Source organism: Phocoena phocoena, chromosome 21 (assembly GCF_963924675.1).
Source record: "Phocoena phocoena chromosome 21, mPhoPho1.1, whole genome shotgun sequence".
In the NCBI taxonomy this organism is placed as follows: Eukaryota; Metazoa; Chordata; class Mammalia; order Artiodactyla; family Phocoenidae; genus Phocoena; species Phocoena phocoena.
The window spans coordinates 22,714,281-22,736,022 of record NC_089239.1 but is presented as its reverse complement, the minus strand read 5'-3'; the positions used below and the strand labels follow the sequence as shown (position 1 = coordinate 22,736,022).

The window sequence follows — 21,742 nt, the reverse complement described above, 5'->3', positions numbered from 1 at the left end:
AACCAGACAAAGATACTACAAAAAAAGAAAATTACAGACCAATATCACTGATAAATATAGATGCAAAAATCCTCAACAAAATACTAGCAAACAGAATCCAACAGCACATTAAAAGGATCATACACCATGATCAAGTGGGATATCCCAGGGATGCAAGGATTCTTCAATGTATGCAAATCAATCAATGTGATACACCATATTAACAAACTGAAGACTAAAAACCATATGATCATCTCAACAGATGCAGAAAAAGCTTTTGACAAAATTCAACACCCATTTATGATAAAAACTCTCCAGAAAGTGGGCATAGAGGGAACCTACCTCAATATAATAAAGGCAATATACGACAAACCCACAGCAAACATCATTCTCAATGGTGAAAAACTGAAAGCATTTCTTCTAAGATCAGGAACAAAACAAGGATGTCCACTCTCACCACTGTTATTCAACATAGTTTTGGAAGTCGTAGCCATGGCAATCAGAGAAGAAAAAAATAAAAGGAATACAAATTGGAAAAGAAGAAATAAAACTGTCACTGTTTGCAGATGATATGATACTATACATAGAGAATCCTAAAGATGCTACCAGAAAACTACTAGAGCTAATCAATGAATTTGGTAAAGTTGCAGGATACAAAATTAATGCACAGAAATCTCTTGCATTCTTATACACTAATGATGAAAAACCTGAAAGAGAAATTAAGGAAACACTCCCATTTACCATTGCAACAAAAAGAATAAAATACCTAGGTATAAACTTACCTAGGGAGACAAAAGACCTGTATGCAGAAAACTATAAGACACTGATGAAAGAAATTAAAGATGATACAAAGATATACCATGTTCCTGGACTGGAAGAATCAATATTGTGAAAATGACTATACTACCCAAAGCAATCTACAGATTGAATGCAATCCCTATCAAATTACCAATGGCATTTTTTACAGAAGTAGAACAAAAAATCTTAAAATTTGTATGGAGACACAAAAGATCCTGAATAGCCAAAGCAGTCTTGCGGGGAAAAAAACGGAGCTGGAGGAACCAGACTCCCTGACTTCAGACTATACTACAAAGCTACAGTAATCAAGACAATATGGTACTGGCACAAAACCAGAAACATAGATCAATGGAACAAGATAGAAAGTCCAGAGATAAACCCACACACCTATGGTCAACTAATCTATAACAAAGGAGGCATGGATAGACAATGGAGAAAAGACAGTCTCTTCAATAAGTGGTGCTGGGAAAACTGGACAGCTACATGTAAAAGAATGAAATTAGAACACTCCTTAACACCATAACAAAAATAAACTCAAAATGGATTAGAGACCTAAATGTAAGACCGGACACTATAAATCTCTTAGAGGAAAACATAGGAAGAACACTCTTTGGCATAAATCACAGCAAGATCTTTTTTGATCCACCTCCTAGAGTAATGGAAATAAAAACAAAAATAAACAAATGGGACCTAATGAAACTTCAAAGCTTTTGCACAGCAAAGGAAACCATAAACAAGACAAAAACACAACACTCAGAATAGGAGAAAATATTTGCAAACGAATCAACGGACAAAGGATTAATCTCCAAAATATATAAACAGCTCATGCAACTCAATATTAAAAAAACAAACAACCCAATCCAAAAATGGGCCGAAGACCTAAACAGACATTTCTCCAAAGAAGACATACAGATGGCCAAGAAGCACATGAAAAGCTACTCAACATCACTAATTATTAGAGAAATGCAAATCAAAACTACAATGAGGTATCACCTCACAGCAGTTAGAATGGGCATCATCAGAAAATCTACAAACAACAAATGCTGGAGAGGGTGTGGATAAAAGGGAACACCCTTGCACTGTTGGTGGGAATGTAAATTGATACAGCCACTATGGAGAACAGTATGGAGGTTCCTTAAAAAACTAAAAATAAAATTACCATGGGCTTCCCTGGTGATGCAGTGGTTGAGAGTCTGCCTGCCAATGCAGGGGACACGGGTTCGTGCCCTGGTCTGGGAAGATCCCACATGCCGCGGAGCGGCTGGGCCCGTGAGCCATGGCCGCTGAGCCTGCGTGTCCGGAGCCTGTGCTCCACAACGGGAGAGGCCACAGCAGTGAGAGGCCCGCATAGAGCAAAAAAAAAAAAAAAAAAAAAATTACCATATGATCCAGCAATCCCACTACTAGGCATATACCCAGAGAAAACCATAATTCAAAAAGACACATGCACCCCAATGTTCATTGCAGCACTATTTACAATAGCCAGGTGATGGAAGCAACCTAAATGCCCATTGACAGACGAATGGATAAAGAACATGTGGTACATATATACAATGGAATATTACTCAGTCATAAAAAGGAATGAAACTGGGTCATTTGTTGAGACGTGGATGGATCTAGAGGCTGTCATACAGAGTGAAGTAAGTCAGAAAGAGAAAAACAAATATTGTATATTAAAGCATGTACGTGGAACTGAGAAAAATGGTACAGATGAACCGGTTTGCAAGGCAGAAATTGAGACACAGATGTAGAGAACAAACGAATGCACACCAAGGGGGGAAAGCGGCAGGGAGGTGGGGATGGTGGTGGGATGAATTGGGCGATTGGGATTGACGTGTATACACTGATGTGTATAAAACTGATGACTAAGAAGAACCTGCTGTATAAAAAAATAAATAAAACAAAATCCAAAAATTAAAAAAAAAGCCTTATATTCACATTCTTGGCCTAGTAATTCTGCATTTAGAAATTTAATTTCTAAGGAAATTTGCAAAACATACAAAGATTAGGGTATACAGATGTTAACCTGTCAACAAGAGGAGACTGATTAAATAATTATGAATATTATACAGTAATGAAAAATAATGCTTTATAAGAATATTTAATGCCATAGGAAAATGCTTGCAACTTATAAATGGGGAAAAAAGCACTTGTAAAGTGGAATCTATTAGCAGTTCTTAATTTGGGTCCATACATTGCAGGTAGTTGACATATGACAAAGACATATATCATTTTGCTGGGGGAGAGGAGTGCGAAGGAAGAAGGGGTTTCAAAGATTTCATCAGATACTCAAACTATGTCCCAAGCAGGCTGAAGAACCATACTACACAGTAAGAACCCTATTTTGAAATAAATGAGTAAGTACTATCATTTACTGAGCCCTTAAAATGTAAAAGGTACTATGCTAAATGATTGGACATATATTTACTTTGATCCTCAGAACGTTACAAAGTAGGTACCATTATTATTTTTCTCATTTCCAAATCCTTGCCACATTTTTTTTTTTTTAGCTGCGCCACGCGGCATGCGGGTTCTTCCCCAACCAGGGATCGAACCCGTGCCCCCTGCATTGGGCGAGGAGTCTTAACCACTGGACCGCCAGGGAAGCCCCCTTGTCACATTTTTTTAAGGGTGACTGCTTTTATTTTCCATAAATTGTAACTTGTTGAAAGGCCATGCCCTTTTCCCCAATTATACTTCTTGGAATTTATCCTAAATAAATAATCAAGAGAGTTCAGACAAATTTAGCTTGAATGTTACCCACTTATCATACTGTTATTCATCATAGCAAAAAGCAAACAAACAAAAAACCCCACCTAAATAGCTATCAATAACAAGTCTGTTAAGTAAATAAGTCAGTTAAATACTATGCACCTATTTGAATAAAAAATATTTAATGGCACTGAAAAATACTGAAGGTAAGAGTTATAAAGACAGGCAAGAGCAACATTTAACTGTTACTTTCTGTGTGACTAATCACTCAAGTCTGTCTTCTCTTCTGTAAAACTGGAAAAATATACAACTTTACAGCGTTGTTGTGAAAGTTCCATAAGAGATCTTATGAGAATGCACTAGAATCTCCTCACACTTCTGAATTGAGATCCTTTCTGAAGGAATAATATTTAAACTGAGATCTGAGGGGTAAGTACGTAAGAGTTTGAGCAATTCCAAAGGAAAGATGGGGGTGCAGGTGGACAAGCCCATTCCAGGCAGGGGCTCGGATTGGTGAAGGCCTGCTTAAAAGACCACTTAAGAGAACACAGCAGATGGTTAGATCTCATGGTGCCAAGGACAAGGATAGTTAGACATAGTGACGACTGACAGCCATTTAGAAGTAGACTCCATATTATTTGATTAGTGAACAGATGTTCAGGAGTTGAGAAAAGGGCGATGTCAAGGATGATTTCCAGGGTTTTGGCATGAACAACAGTGGGGTGGATGGTAGCGCAATGAACTAAGATGGGGATCACTGGAGGAAGAGCAGGTGTGGGACGAGGGGAGGTGGCAATGGTGAGTCAGTTTTGAACTTGATGAGTTTGAAATACATATGAGTCATCCAAGTGGAGGTACAGTCAATAGATATGCGGATCTGGAGCTCAGAATACATCTCTAAGCTGGAGATACAAATTTTGGAGAAAGCATAGGGTGTAAAGAAAAGTACTGAACGCCACATCTAAGATACGGATTGGAGGACCTGCTTCAGCAATTAAGAGGGAAACCAGGGGAGTGTGACATCACAGCAGCTAAGGGAATACAGTACTTGCAAAGTCACTCATATCTTTCCCAGGTCCAATCCTTCCTCGAAACCTTCAAAAATGCCTCATAATTACCTCGTTCTCAAAATGCATGCACAAGTAGAAGGTGCAGGGAGAGCGCATCCGAAGGCGGCTGCGCTGGAGCCGGGGATTCAAGGTTGTGTGGGGCAGTTTCCCTCCGGTCCTACCGGGAGAGGCCGATGACAGGACGGCCCAGACCACGGAGTTCGCAACTACCACCGTGGGCCCCGGCAGAACCAGGTATTTCAAGGGCCATAAAGGCTCGTAGCAGCTAGTGAAGTCTGAGGGGAAACGCTGGGGTGGGGACGAGCACGGGTACTCACCATAGCGGGTACGTGGAGCTGATACGAGCGCCGTCGGCCGACCAAGCACAGGACACTGGCCCGGAACTGGCGTCATCGGGGGCGGGGCTTGGGAAGACCGACTATAATTCCCAACATGCCCTGCAACGTACGTCACGGGGCGTACCACCACGCCACATCTCGCGGATGGATAATAGGGCGGGAAGCAGAAGTCTCCTTTTCGGTAAATTCTGTTGACTGCGTCATTCGTTTCCCGCAGACACTCTTACGTCTTTCTTGATGCGGATTCGAACCCTCCACGTATCCTTCCGTAGGGTTAGTTCTTGGAATGGATTCTTCCGTAGCCGGGGTAACGCGCCACAATAAACCTTGCGGCGAGCGGAGCGTGCGGGGCGTGCGGAGCAGCCTCGTAGCGACGTGCAGGGCGGGAAGCGTTCTTGCGGGGCTGGCTTGTGCCCTTCTCAGAGGTGACTTGGTCCTCGCAGGCGTCAGGTGTTGTCCTTTAGATACCTACATACTCTGAACCTCCGTTTCCCTAATGGGACATCATTTTCCTCATCACCTCAGCCAGTTTTCTGTCCCTCCTTCACACCCCATCCTCCTCCCCAACCCCCACCCCCACCCCCGGCTCTTTATCCCTACCTTTCGAAGGGAACTTGCATTGTTCCACTGTGTTATATTTAATTATGTCTTGTTTACTAGAGTGTAAGCTCCCTACGGGCAGGACCTATGCCTTTTAAAATCTCAGTTTTCCTAACTTCTACCAGCGAACCCTACTCAGAGGAGGGGTTTGCAAAACGTTAAATAAATGAATGAGTGGTTCTGTAAATGCTGCTCAAGAAGAGTTAAGTAGTGGAAAAATTCAAGGCAATAACTCCTTTCCTTGTCTCCCCCTCCTTTTCTTATCTCCCCCTCCTTTTCGTTCCTTTTCCTTTCTTCCCTCTGTGGCTCACTTTGTTGTGTGCCAAACACTGGTAATGAAGTACCAGACTCACACCACGGTTCCTGCCTTCCCGGAGTCCCCAGTTTAGTGGGGGAAAACAGCTGTTAATTAAAGGATCCCTACACGGTGAATGTAAAATAGCCCACTAGATAACCATGATGAGGGCTTGGAAAGAGAAATGCATGGCGCTATGTTAGAAGTGAGAAATGAGCTAAACAGTCAGAAGGATCGGTATTAATTGGGCAACAAAAGGGGTCAGGGCAGTGAAATACCTGCCTAAAGTGAAACAGCATGTGTTAGGGTCCTGTGGTTGGAGAGAGCTGGACTTGAGAACTGAAAGAAGACAATTAGAGCCTGGGTGCCAGGGAGGGGGGCTTCCACTGGTGACAAATGAGGGTGATAGTGGCCGTGTGAGCCATTTCAAGGATTTGAGTCCCCTGTAGCAGCACAAGAAGCCTTTGAGGTTGGGCAGTGAAGATGGAGCTTTGAAATATGAAACAAATCGAATCAGCACACTCCAGCTAACTGACTTTTAGTTTTAAAGCATACCTGATCAGAGGAAGAGGTGGGATGTGGGGGAGGGAAGGATGAGCCACAGTTTCAAATAGGCAATCCTGTTTAGTGTCACTGAAACAGCTTGCTCTAAATTCAAAGCAAAAGTTTCTTACCTTGGATTAAAAGCTGGGAAGCATAAGCCAATGTTTGTTTTGTTCACTAATGTACGTCCAGTGCCTAGATCTAGTTGGTGCTTCAAAAATATTACAGTGAAATGGAAGCCAGTATTCTTAGCTCTTTGGTCCTACTTTTTAGAATATGTCTAATTAAAAAAAAATCCAAATAAGTAGTTGCATATTTAGAGTGATATTTCAAAAGAAAACGTATAGTTGTAGTATCTGAATTCATTGTGGATTTTTGTTTTGCTGTTCTTTGTTTTTATCTTGCTTAGACAGTTGTCCTCTCTTCCCAACCCCTTTGTGAACTAATTTCACCAGGTGGCACATTTCTTATATACATTTAAACTTGAAAGAATTCAAGAACTATAGGGTAATACCTATGTGTGTGGTGCATTCTGAAAAAGTAAGTTATAATTTTTAATACAAGGGACAATGCAGTATGTTTACATAAAATGATTTAAACTGAAAATGACTGCCTTAATTAAGATCTTTGAGCTTCTCAAAGAAGGATGTTGTTTACACAGTATTTATACCATACTGTACAATAATAGTTTTATTATCTACGACAGGTGAATGGCAGTGCAACAGATACACATTTCTTTGTAATTTGTGGATACTTCACCTGGACAGTCAAGGGGAGGGTTTGTGGTGATAATTTTGAATCCCCATTATTCCCCCTCAGCCCCACAAAGTAGATTCTTTCCCCACATGGTTTGAGACTGTTGTTTTGAGACTGCAAGTAATTTGGACTGAAATTTAGTAATCACCTTTTCCCTAAACTTTTCCCCTGTATTTTTCAGTGTAGAGTAGGATTTTGCTATAGAAGAAGTAGCCCTCAGCGACCCATTGAAGTTACCTGTATAGAGCACACCACCACAAGAAGCAACCATGCCTGTGGAAGGAGGGAAAACAGACATGGAGAGGATTGGGCTCTTCAGTGAGATGGAATATGTTACTGTTGGTGATAAATATGTGTCACAATTTAATCGTAAGTGTATTCGGTTTCCTTTACAGCCTAAGAGTGATGTTTTCTGTATAAAATTTTGGCTTTAACGTTTGTTAAATGATATTTTTTAATGGTCTATATGTTATGGTCTTAATTTTATAAGAGCAGGAAGCTCATTTTATTGGGCTACCCTACCTTCATATATTCTCCTCATAGGTAATTTTATTTCTTTCCAAGGTACATGGCAGTTTTCTCCCAGAATATTTTGTTTTTAGCTTTTTTTGTTCCCTTAGATGGGACACTCTGCTATGTAGACAGCATTAACATTTGCATCTGAAAAGGCCATCCATGATCACTTTCTTGAAAAATGAAATGCTAAATGAATAGCTGAGGGATTTTTAGAAGAGTCATAAATAAAACAATAAGAAAGAATACACTGATATGAAACATCTCCAAGATACACTATTCTGTACCTTGCCTTTTTATTTAATAATGTATGTGGTATGCTAAACATTGAAAACGGAAAAGGATAAATATGAAAATATTTACTGGAACATGCCTAAACATTCTCTGGAAAACAAAATTACTATCATGGGTGCCTGTGGGAAAGGAAGTGGGTGACGGAATGTGGAAGGAAAATTTATTGTAAAAATATTTATACTATTGAATTTGGAACCATGTGAATACATTATCATTTCAAAAACCTAAGTTAAAGAAAAATCAGTGATACAACTTCACATTTAGATAACCAATTGAATTAAGGGTTATTTGCACTTCAAAAAATTCTTTCACATTATGGAAGGACTTTACAAGTTGAGTTCTCCTAGATGCAAATTACAAAAGAAGTTTTAAATATTCATAAAATCAGCCTTTTAAAAATTATTGGGCTACTAGTACTTCACTGTATACCACAATTTATTTATCTGTTCCCCTGTTGATGGACATTTGAGTTGTTTGTGGGTTTTTTTGTTTTTTTTGCGGTATGCAGGCCTCTCACTGTTGTGGCCTCTCCCGTCGCGGGGCACAGGCTCCGGACGCGCAGGCCCAGCAGCCATGGCTCACGGGCCCAGCCGCTCCGCGGCATGTGGGATCCTCCCAGGCCGGGGCACGAACCCGTGTCCCCTGCATCGGCAGGCGGACTCTCAACCACTGCGCCACCAGGGAAGCCCAGTTTGTGGTTTTTGATTGTTATGAATAAAGCTGCTGTGAACATTCTTGTTTACGTCTTTTAGTGGATATAGGCACTCATGTGTCTAGAGTATATACCCAGGAGGGAAATTGTTTCAGTTTGAGTATGAAATACCCTTCCCCTCCAACCTAAAAATACACACTGACACACACACACACACACACACACACACACACACACACAACGCTTATTGACATCTGACACAAATAGTTTCCTAGCATATTCTTACACAGTGTTCCGTAGTATATAGATGGGGAAGCATTGGATTCAGTGACCTGTAAGGTCTCTTCCAGCTCTCAGATTCAGAGTTTAACAGGACCTCAATCTAATTATTAAAATGTTTTAATGGAAGCCTCTTAGTTCTTATAGTTCTTATTTGACACAGACCTTTCAGTAAATGTTTTGAAATAGTGTTTAAGAGCTCAAAACTCACTGGTCCAAATCACATTTTGAAACTTTTCAAAGTCATTTTTCATGTCCTTTAATTACTAGTGAGCTCAAAATTGTGATATTCCTAATTTATTTTTAAAGGACCATTTAATGAAGCTGCAAGCAAAAATAGACAGATGCTCCCTGGGGGATCCAAAGAGATGTCAAGTCTCCAGGCAGGTTATTTTGATCCCCATTTTGTAAGGATTTTTGAAGGTGAAGGCTACGTAAACCTGAATCAAGTGAGGAGACGGCATATGATGGAAGAAGCCAAAAAAAATCTAGGCAAAGCGTTCCTTCCTAGTAATGGAGATAAGAAGCCGTAAGTATTTGGGAAAAAGTTTTAAATATTGATATATCTCCTGCGTATCTCTCTCTCCTCCATCCTAAATTAAGTTTTGGTTTTTCCGTAGGACTTACTTATGTATGATTCATTTTTTAAAATGTGATTCTTAGGTTAAGTTTGTCTTAGATGAAGACAATTATATTGGATGATTTAGGTTGACAGGTAATTTTGATTAAGTAGATTCTCATTATCACATTAAATTTTGGTTATCTCTGTCACTATTCTCTATCAGTTTATACTAATGAAGTCAATTAAATAATGAAAATAAGTTTAGTTGAAAACCTTGCAGTAGTCAGATTTAGGAAGAAAATTGCCTTGGGTCGTCATATCTGTGCCCTTGACTATTTTATCTGCTTTTTAAAACTTTAAGAAAAGTGTAAATACAAAATGTGAAATTAGGAGAAATCTTTTTTGGATAAAGAGGATAATTTATCAAAGATACGTTATTTAAAAATCATGCATGAAGATACATGTATGGGGTTTAACAATATTTAAGTTGTGAAAATTGTCAATGTGAGGTTCTTTTTTCCTTTAACCTTTAAATACTTAAGATCATGTAGTCTATGTGATATCATATAATATAGCTGAGCTTTATAATATGATGTTAATTCACACTCAATAACGTTGACTCTCAATCTAGAGTTTATGACAGACAAGGATTGGTTGAAAAATAATTTGGGGCTTATTTATGGTTTAGAGATTAGTAAAGCTGCGGTCTTCAAAGTTAAATTATTAAGTTTTTATTAAGAGTGGAGAATGTCTTCTGTTATTATAGTTTATCTTTTTCTACCTTTTCACACTTTTGAGAGGTTTGAATTATTTATTTTTAAATTTATTTTATTTATTTATTTTTGGCTGTGTTAGGTCTTTGTTGCTGCGCACAGGCTTTCTCTAGTTGTGGTGAGTGGGGGCTACTCTTCACTGCGGTGCGCGGGCTTCTCATTGTGGTGGCTTCTCATTGTGGAGCGCGTGCTTTAGGCGCGTGGGCTTCAGTAGTTGTGGCACGTGGGCTTCAGTAGTTGTGGCTCGTGGGCTCTAGAGCGCAGGCTCAGTAGTTGTGGTGCACAGGCTTAGTTGCTCCACGTCATGTGGGATCTTTCTGGACCAGGGCTTGAACCTGTGTCCCCTGCACTAGCAGGAGGATTCTTAACCACTGCGCCAGGAGGGAATCCCCTATTTATTTTTATTATTACTACTTTTTCTTGGGTTTCTTTGTTTTCTTCTTAGATATAAATTCAGACGTGCATTTTTTTGGGTCACTACTTCATTTCTTTTTCATGTAATATATGTATTTTATCCTTTAAATAACTGTTTTGTATTTTTTAGCCTCTCCCACCATCTGGAACTAATATAATGTTGTAAATCAACTATACTTAAATAAAAAATAAATAATTTTAAAAAAACAAAGATTCTGTTTGTTGTTATAGTTAACTGAATTAATGTAAACTCTTCTAACTTCCTAGAGATTATTAAGTTTTGTTTATATAGAGCATTTAAAATAGGCATAAAGATTAAAAATATTATCTCAAAATCTGTGACTTGGAAAAATAGGGCAAATTAGATTACAGAATAAGAAAAAAAATTTTTTTCTTACCAAAGTTAGGCAAGTCAGCTCCATTGCATATATTTTGCTCCCCTTTTAATAATATTTTATAAATTATGGTAAAATATGTATAACACAAAATTTGCTATTTTAACTTGCTCCTTTTTGTTCTTGTGGTTAAACTGTATTTAAGATGTGGATTAGGAAGTTACTATGGAACGATAGGTAGACCAGTCCCATTTTTCAGTGCACAATCAAAACCCAAAGAAAAATATGAGCCACCTGGAAAGAATTTGTACACAAACCCAGGAAAGAAAGGAACTGGATATGGGTAAGATATTTTTAATACTTCTGTATCATTTGTTTTGAATTTAAAAAAATTTAATTTCTGAACCCTGAAGTCATCATCATTATTGTTTTCCTTCTTTAGCTATGCAAATGTTACCATAGGTAAACAGTTTTCACACTCTGCTGATTTCTATGATGCAGCAAAACTAAATGACAAGGTAAAAGAATCTATTTTAACTTTTTCCAACCTTTCTCTTATTTAGTTGACTTAGAGAATTCACTTGTGATCTAATTAGGGTTTGTTTTGTTTTATCTATTTGTATTACTTGGGCAATGGCAGATTGATGTTTATGAATTGTGATAATTTTACCTTTCTGATATTAGATTCCCAGAATGAGCTTTAACCCCTGCTATAGTTTACCACGTCTATCCTGTGTCTCTCCAAACCAGCTGTGAGACTTCTGTTAAGTTGGCCTGATCAACTATGCTCTATTTTGGTTAGAAGAGTCCTAAAAGTATCCTGGTCCTTAGCCGTGTTCCCACCACACCCTAATATATTGTGCCTAAAAAAGTAGTGGTAGTGGGCTTCCCTGGTGGCGCAGTGGTTGAGAATCTGCCTGCTAATGCAGGGGACATGGGTTCGAGCCCTGGTCTGGGAGGATCCCACATACCACGGAGCAACTAGGCCTGTGAGCCACAACTACTGAGCCTGCGCGTCTGGAACCTGTGCTCTGCAACAAGAGAGGCCGCGATGGTGAGAGGCCTGCGCACCGCGTTGAAGAGTGGCCCCCGCTTGCCACAACTAGAGAAAGCCCTCGCACAGAAACGAAGACCCAGCACAGCCAAAAAATTAATTAATTAATTAAAAAAAATATCCTTACAATGGAGATATTATTAAAAAAAAAAAGTAGTGGTAGTACTTTTGGGCTGATCAGGCCATTATGGTGAATGAATGGGATGGAGGAGTGATGGGGAGAAGGGAGGAAGTGGAGAGTAGAGAATGAAAACCTACAGAAGAGAAAGTGAAAGGACGGGAGAAAACGACTCACTTTATTACATGGCAGAAATAAAAACTGAGATGTACTGGCATAAGCCTCTTACACTCACTTTATACAGTATTTGACTTACAGTGAAGCATATTCACATTTGTGGATACTTTTCTCTCTTTAGAGTTTTTACTTTTAGAACTTATTATTTATAAGTCAGAAATTTTATGTCCCTGGATTTCCTAAAATAATATTGTAATATAAAAATGTTGTAATGTAGAAAGTAAGTATTCCTTATTCTTAGAAGTAAAAGCTGACATTCTTTTGAAGGCTTATCATATGCCAGGTACTTTGAACACATAATCTCATTTAATCTTTAGAACAGCATTAAGAGTGGGGGGAATAGTATCATCATTATTTACACTTAAAGAAAATGTGACACTAAAAAAGTAAGTAATTTTCCCAGTGTCCCTGAGAAATGCTAAAAAGCAGGAAGGAGTTAGGGTTTGAACTAGAGACTGACTGTTTTTTACTGCCTTATATCACCCAGATAGTTGATACAGATTTGTTCAAGTGATAAATAAATCTCTATGCATCAAATAAATTTATATCCAAAATGAACAATCATAGCTGTGCTTGTTCACAAGTAAGCATATCTTTTGTATCATAAAAATAGAACATAACAAAGGAATGTTTCAAAAAAGTGAACCCAGCAGTATATATTAAAAAATCTACATGCTTATATTAAAATTTAAAGGTATATTAACTCTACATTACTTCCAGTTTGAGTAATTTTTGCTATATAATTTCAAACTCTTTAATTTACAGAAAGAGAATGAAGAACACCATCGTTTACTTAAAGGGACACCTTTCAAATTAAATCTTTACCCAAGGGAATATTTTGATACCAATCCTTATTTGTTTGAGAAACCTTTACCACCAATTAAAAAAGCAGAGAAGAAAGAAGCACTTGCAAACCCTTTTAAGCCCTCTTCTCCTGGTAAAAAGGTAAGTTAAAAATTTTAGAATGAAAAAATACTAAGCATTATAAAGAAATGTTGCCTCTTGCTGTCATATTGTTTTATTACCCATGTAAATAATAAACTTGTTTATAATCATGCCATGAATCATGAAACTCATTTTTATGAAATTATGAAAAGTCATAAAACTGGATAGCATAGGGCTTCCCGGGTGGCGCAGTGGTTGAGAGTCTGCCTGCTGATGCAGGGGACATGGGTTCGTACCCCGGTCCGGGAGGATCCCACATGCCACGGAGCGGTTGGGTCCGTGAGCCATGGCCGCTGAGCCTGTGCGTCCGGAGCCTGTGATCCGTAGCATAGGAAATAATGAAGCTCTTATAACGAAATAATTATTAACCATTTCAAAAGTATTTTACTTTACAATGAATTTTCTAAGTGCCTCTCTAGATTTAGGCATAGTTTTTCTCAAAAGCATAAAAAGTCAGATCATCTTTAGTTTTTGAAGTGGTGATTAAAATGAACTGTCTCCCTTCTGCTGAGGTTTACAAGTGTGAATAGAAATGAAAATGCTTCTAACAGTAAACCTTAGTTTATGCTTTTGTTTACCTTCTGTGAATTGCTTGTTAATTTTCCTTGCGAATGTTCTGTTAGGATATTTGTCTTTTTGATACTGATTTGTAAGATCTTTTCATATATTAAGGATATTGTTTTATCATTTGTGTTGAAAATAATTTTTCTAGTCTGGTGAATCTTTGACTTTGGTTATAGTATTTTGTGCTATTCAGAAATTTAGTAATTTGATGTAGTCAAATTTATCAGTCCTTTGTGCTGAGTTTATGTCATTCTCAGAATGACTTTCCTTCCCAGCAGTATTAGAAAAATATGCATTCCTGATTTCTTTTACTGAAATGTATTTTGATGTAAAGAGCAAGGTAAGGATCCAGCTTTTACCTTTTTCAAAATTCAGTTTTAAGGGCAGAAGGAAGCTTTGTGGGGAGGACACGTTCTGTGCCTTGACTGTCGTCGTGGTTTCAAGCGTGTATACATCTGTCAAAGCTCATAGAATTGTAAACTTAAAATGGATGCAGTTTATTATACTTAAATTAGATTTACGTAAAACTGATTTTGAAAAGATTCAGTTGTTCCTGATCTCACCGATAGGATAATTAGCACCTCTGCTTTGAAATGCCACCCTTATCAAACAAAAATTCCCAGTTTTTAGGTTTTTTTTTCTGAGTTTTCATGCAATTTGATTGATGTTCATTTCTACCAGTACCAAACTACTTTTAATTATTTTTGCATTTTAATATTGGGTGGGTCTAGTCTCTTCTTACTCTTTAAAAAAGTTGTATGGCTGTTTTCCAATATTTATTATTTAGAACTTTGGAATTATTTTGTAAAGTGCTGGGGAAAAAAAGACCTTTGGTATTTTGCTCTAAAATTAAATCTTTAGAGTTTTGCTTGTATTAGCATATTTATATTTTGAATCTTCTGATCTAGAATTAAGCTACTCACAAAAACATTATTTGTCTTGTAGATTTTAATATTTTACTTCACGTAGATTTATCTATCTTATATTTATTCCTACTTATTTTAAGGTCCTGGTCAATGCTTTTTTCTCCCATCAATCCCCTTATATTATTTGTTCTTATTAAAATATCTGATTTTTTAAAATAACTGGCCACTTCATTAAAGTTTCTTATCTTCTAATGGGTATTCTGTTGATTTTCTCTGGATCTTTAGATATATGATTATAGATCTGCAAATAATTTTGGTCCTTCCTTTCTAATATTTATATCTCTTATGTCATGCTCATTCCAGTATTTGGATATGTAATGGGGATCATGGGAATTCCTCCGGTGTTCATTTTTATAGATGCAAAAATAAGAATAAATCAAGAATGTATGTAGAATTATACTGAATGTTTTGGTATAATCTGTTTAGACCATCTTTTTTTTCTCCATTGACTTGTTATGAGTAACAGTAATAGATTTCTTGGAATGATGCCCACTTAACTGTGTTGTATTAATCTTTAAGTGTAACACTGTGTTTTATTTGTTAATATTAAGTATTTTCACATCAGTAATTTTAAGGGTTGTGACTGGTCTGTACTTTTATTTTTATATGCCTTGTTCTATTTTGGTATAAGTTGATGCTAGCATATTAAAATAATCGGGAGATTTCCTTCTTTTTCTATGTTCTGTGAGAGTTTAATAGCACCAGAAATATCTGTTCCTTGAAAGCTTGAAAGAATTCTCATAGGAAATGTTCTGGGCTTAATTTCTTGCATGATGCCCATCTGTTTTCCGTAGGTGGTCTCTCTCTTTTTGAGTCACTTTTGACAATATTTTCTTTGAAAATCATTCATTTCATTCAGATTTTCAAATTTATTAACATAGAGGTGTACAAAAATACTATCTTACAGTTTTTGATATTCCATATATGTACAGGTTTCTTCCACCCATTTCTCAATCTTAATTATAATATAGACTTACCTATTTATTTTTTAAGTATCATCTGGTGGGTTGGTTTATATACCATATATATTTTTACATTTTCAATTCATCTGTTTTGCTTTTACATTATTTAATTAATTAATTTTATTTCCTTAAGATTCCTTATTATTTGTTGCTCTTAAAAATAATCCATGTGTCTCTATCTGGAAAACTTGAAAAATTACAACCATATCTTACAAACGAATCAAGTTTTCATTTATATCTGACTTAGACACTGTAAGAGAAAGGATGCCTAATTAAATGGGTTATTGTGATTGTATAGAGTTTTCTTGGTGACCATATATAATATAATGATAAAAATCCTGTTAGTAAGTCAGTTTAAAAGGTCAAAGCAAATGTTTCTTTGTTTTGTGTATAGCTCAAAAAATATTTTGATTGACTTCTCTTAATAGATTACAAGAAAAGTATAGTATGTGGTACAGTATCCATGGGAGATTGGTTTCAGGACCCCCCCCCCCCACTCTCAGTATACCAAAATTTGAGGATGCTCAGGTCCCTTATATAAAATGGCATAGTATTTGCATGTAACCTTTGCACATCCTCCTGTATACTTTAAATCATCTTTAGATCACTTATAATATCTAATACAATGTAAATGCTATGTAAAGCACATGTCAAGTTCAAGTTTTTCTCCTTGGAACTTTCTGGGGTTCTTTTTCTTTAAATATTTTCGATCTGAGGTTGGTTGAATCTGAGGATGCAGAACTTGTGGATACAGAGGACTGACTGTGGATTACATTTTCCTCTCTCTTTTTCTATGTGCTCTTCCTTTATTTTTATCAAAAAAGAAGTTTTATTTTTAGTATCTTCCCCATCATTTACTGACATTTAGTGAACTCATGTCGTGCCAGGCTCCCTGTTGGACAAACCTTACCCTTGGCCTCTTCTCTCATCTTCTGGTTCTGAGGCCTAACTCCTTTCTCTATCATAATACATGTGACCTAGGTCTCATTCCCTCAGTAATGGGCTCACCTCCAGTGTAGATGATAGCCTGATCTGATAAATTCTCACTAAAATATTAACTGTTGGCAACAGTTTAGAATATTACCTTCTTATAAATATTTGCATTTTAATAGAGAACGTTTGGAATTACAGTGTCTTAACCCCATAGAATTGGTGGTAGGGAGACGCTTTGGTGATATTTGAATTAAACAGTATAGAGAATTTTCTTTAAATGTAAAACCAAACTCCATGTACAATACACAAATATGTATGAACTTCTTCAAATCTAATTTTGTTAGAAGCATTTTTACAAAACCACATTAAATTGTCTCATTTTTATTTGTAGGCTGGTGGAATGAAGGCAGGAACATTTGATTCTTACCCTTCACATTCTGCTGACCCTTATGGGGTTAAATTGACAAGCCATATTTCCAGCAAAGGTGCTAAGGTTTTCCATCCACCAGGTGGACCAAAAAGCAGACCAACTGAAAGTATAATGACTTTGAATGTCAAAAGGTAGTAATGTTACATTTAGCCCATAAACCAAGACAAATTATTTTCAGCTTTTAGATTTCTTCAAAATAATATCTTTTATTTATACATACTTTAAAAAATGACAAATTTGGGTGACTTTAGAAATCTCAGCTTCTTTCTTATACCTGCCTTCCCCTGTAGAAGTTCTTTCCCATCTTCTGAAATTCCAATTCAAAAAGCTTAATTTATCTGTACCAAACTATTCTGTTCATAATTTTTAAAGCAAATCTATATAGCACCTTATTTCAAGTCATTTGAGACTTTAGATGTATACAGTTCAGTTAGCAGTACATGTTAACATTGTCTGTTTCTCAGTCTTTGGACCCTTGTTAAATTATTATCTCTATGTGGGCCCCAGGCTCTCAGTAATTGTGTGGAATCCTAATGACACTTATTCTGTTCTTAACTTTCAAATAACCTATGAAAGCAGGAAATATTCTGATTAATTAAAAATGCTTTGAGGAAAGTATATTTATATTATTAATGTATCATGGAACTTCAATTTTACCTAGATTTTGAGCACTCTCAACACTGAAAAGAAGTTCTTAGAAGTTCAGAATGTAATTTAGAATAGGACAATCCATCATTCTTTTGGTGTGTGTGCAAGATCATAAATAACTGAAGAACTCATTTGATTACCTTTCCACCTATTCATTGGAAAACTTTTAACGCCAATTTAACTAACTTACATATTTCTAACTTCAGTGTAATCATACAATGGATTAGGTAAAGGACATCAAATTCACATTCTTTCCTTTTGTAAAAACAGTAGTACATCTTCATCACTTGCGGACAGTGATTGTAATACCAACATCATTATTATATCACAAAAGTAAGACCTGCCCTTCATTATTTATGTAATTTGACTGTTGCCTATAGGAATAATATTCTTTGCGGGCTAGTTGGTAGATGATCGGTCTGGGAAACAAAGGTATGGAGCCTTTTTCCATGTGTTTGGACCTTTATCCTTTGGCAAGTTACCTATCAGTACTCTGGCCAACTTTAGTTATACAATAGAACTGACAGTAAAATTGGAATTTTCCTCACAACACTCACCCTCAAATAGATGGAATTTTTTTTGTGCAGGGTGGTTTCAGGTTTTCTGGCTCTCCAGAGGACAGATCCAAGAAAGCTCTAGATGCCCTAGCATATATGTTTAGAGCAGAGTAAAGAAAAAAGTCACTGATTGTTCTTTTGGAAAATCAGAAGTTTATCTTTTGTTGAGTAATTTTGAGTTTATTCAATCCCTCTTTTTTTTTTACATGATCACAAATATTATCCTAAATCAAGTTTTAGCTTCTTTTATCCTAATTTAAAAACTAATAAACCTTTGGGCAATAGCATTTAAAATTGGTATCATAAACCAGTTATTCCCTCTTAAATTACATTTTAAAAGTATATCTGACATACAAAGTGAAGCTTTTCATTTGGTGAGAAAATTTGGTTTCGGATTGATAATTTTTTATTGCAAAATGTTTTTACAAGAATAAACAGATGTATTACCTGCACCTATAAAATTAAATGTGCATTTATTTTCCAATTTTAGGGCACTAAATATGAAGAACTACAAGACTGCTTCCGTACAGTCCTATTAGCATCTGGAAGACAAATAGCCTTATAGATCCTGACTACCAAAAATTCATTATCAAGTGCTCATTATTTGAAAAAATATCAGATATTGTGGAACAAATAGCTCAAGCATTTAAAAGAAATTTAGGGCTGTGACTCTAATACTCTTCCATCTTTTAGTACTATTACATAATAAATAAATAGTATTTGTTAATAATTTAACATGTGCTTGCTGATCTGTTTTAGATCTGTGTTTCTAAGGAGATGTTTAGGAATGTTTAGAAATGTTATAAAATCTTGAAGTGTAGTCTGTCGTTTGAAATATTTTGCTCCTAACGTTAAAAAATTGCAGGGTTGGAGGGTAGGGGTGGAAATGGGGGCTGGAGGGGTAGAACGTGCACAGTGAATTCTTAATTTGCTGTTCCTTCTTGGAGGTATTTGAAGGTTGAGTTGATAGTTATCCTAGTGTCATAGCCCGTTAAAGCATTCTTAACATCAGAGAGAAGTATTGATCCAGTCATATCGCATAGATTCATATATGCACACATTATATAGTGAGGCAGATAGCTCAATTTATGTGGTATCGTGCCTTCTATTTGTGGCCTATGTAGAGCATCAGATCAGCCAATGGCAGCCTCAGGGTGAGCAGGGGGAAGGGAGAGTGGGGATGTACTTTAAGTTCAGTATCTTACAAGAAATGGCCAGGTTTCAAAAGATAGGTGCAGTTGGTGTGTGGTGTCCTCTCACGCTCCTTGGTAGCTGCTTAGAGCTGCCTCTCTCGTACCTGCCTCTCTAGGTCTTACCCTCTCCTTTCTCTTCACTCATCCTACCACTTAAAAAATATCTGTTCTTAAAAGATATGATTTAAATACATTACTGTAATTCATAGTGAGGTCTCTCTCAATAGTCCTCATTCAGTTGGACGGGGTGGCGGTGGTATTTAAAAAGAGAAATTTACAATATCTATTAATATAATGTATTGCGGGAATTATTCTTGATCCGTGTTTTTTTCTTAGTACTTGTCTCTCTGCCATTCTAGACCTGTCAGAGCTGAAAACCAGAATATATAATATATAGGGGTGGCAGTAGTCTCCTTCTGGATCCACTTTTTTTTCAGTGGGGGGAAACCATGTCAATCCAGATCCACATCTGGCTTTTAAAGGGATTGCAGATGGTACAGAGAATTTTTAATGTTGTCAAAAATCTATTTTTATTTCCATGCCTCATAACTGTTTACTTTTTTCTAAAAGAAACTATTTTTTAAAAGATTTTTAAAGAAGACTTAAAAAGTTTTCTAAAATATTTAAAAATTTTGTTTCCTATCCAAAGGACAGTATGGAATGAAGATCTTGAAGACATTGTCAGGGGTATAATGAGACTCAATGGAGAATACATTTGTCTTCAGAATAGCAAAGGTTTTGCCAGGTGGACAAAACTGAATAAAAACTCATTTAGTTGCATATTGATAAATGTTACCAAACAAGCCTTATAAGTATATGCATTATTTTGAGGAAGAGGTTTATATATTCAGATTTTATTAAAATCTAAATAATTGCTCATTTTCACCTCTGCCTTTTGTTAGCTATTTATTAATGTGCCTCTCATAACAATGCACACTTCATATAATTAATTCATAGATGCAAATACTCATCGAATGCCTCCTGAGGGGTGTAAGAAGCAGTGTGACAGTTGACAGAGCTTATCTAGAGTTTACATAAATATATTGTGTCAAATAGAGAAACCAGTAATAGGAATAGTGAAGCCTATAGAAAAGTTAAGATTTTTGAAATGATCAGAAATAGAGGAACACACACATACAAATTTGATTTGAGGGGCACAAACTATTTACGATGCCCATTGTTTTCTTACAACTAGTGTCTCTCTCCTTTTAGTTTTGAAAATATAACAATACAGTACAACATTAGGTGGTTTCCTGTGAAACAACCTTTTTCCCCAGAGTCAGACGTGAAGAGTTAACATTAATGGACACTGGTGTCCTGTCTCTTGACAACTCAGGCGTCTAGTTATCTACTGCCCATTAGGATGCCTGTATGACTTGAGTGGTTTTCTGCATCCACCATCAGAGAATAATGGAAGCTATAATATGCTTGCTTAGTAGTTGTTAACCTCTGTTATGAACCATCCAACCACACCTATTTAAGGCTCAAAGTTGAAACAAAGATTAAGGATGTTAACCTGATCATGGAAGAAATGCTTAACTTTGAGAGAGATCAATAAGAAGCTCCAACAGGAAGTGGAGGGCATGTTAAGCAGTAGCATAGTGTATTTTTGGAAACCGTACCCTGCTTCTCAGAGATTGCTTGCTCCTTTTGTATGTTAATATTGTGGACTGTGTATTAATAATAAGCCAGGCTCAACCTATGACTAGCTGGGTAAATTGGAGCAATTTAATTAAGCTTTAAACCATATCTCCAGCTTACAACATTATCCTGAATCAGAGTTCTATTTATAACTGCCTACAAGACATCTTTTCTCTTTTTAAAATGATCTCCTAGAGAGCTCAAATGTAATGCTTCCAAAATGAAATCTATCATTTTTACCTCTTAAATTAGCTCCTCATTAATTATTCCCTCTCGGTAAATTGTGCTTCCAAATATCATGTAACTTAAAACAAATCTTGAAATTATTCAGAAATCATCTCCCTTTACCATCCAATCACTACTTCACTAAGTTAAAAACTCTTTAGTGGATTCCCATTAGCTCCTCATTAATTATTCTCTCTCGGTAAATTGTGCTTCCAAATATCATGTAACTTAAAACAAATCTTGAAATTATTCAGAAGTCATCTCCCTTTACTATCCAATCACTACTTCACTAGGTTAAAAACTCTTTAGTGGATTCCCATTATCCTTAAGATAAAGGCAAAATCTATATCAGGGTTAAAAGGCTCTTTGAGACTTGACTCATTTCTTTTCCTTTATTTCTTGTTACTATTCTTTGCTCTTTTCATTCTACCTAGGGTAGATTCATTTCACTTTTTA

At 36.5% G+C, this 21,742-nt stretch overlaps 1 protein-coding gene across 1 annotated transcript; it reads left to right on the top strand.

The window, feature by feature from the left end:
- The first annotated feature begins 6,265 nt into the window (after nt 1-6,265).
- On the top strand, nt 6,266-18,962 carry CFAP96 (cilia and flagella associated protein 96). Its single transcript, XM_065899964.1, has 8 exons — nt 6,266-6,573; nt 7,273-7,460; nt 9,139-9,358; nt 11,119-11,256; nt 11,356-11,431; nt 13,028-13,207; nt 16,984-17,153; nt 18,718-18,962. Exons 2-8 carry the CDS (start codon nt 7,361-7,363, stop codon nt 18,764-18,766), a joined length of 933 nt encoding a protein of 310 aa, XP_065756036.1. The 5' UTR covers nt 6,266-6,573; nt 7,273-7,360; the 3' UTR covers nt 18,767-18,962.
- Nucleotides 18,963-21,742: the final 2,780 nt, after the last annotated feature.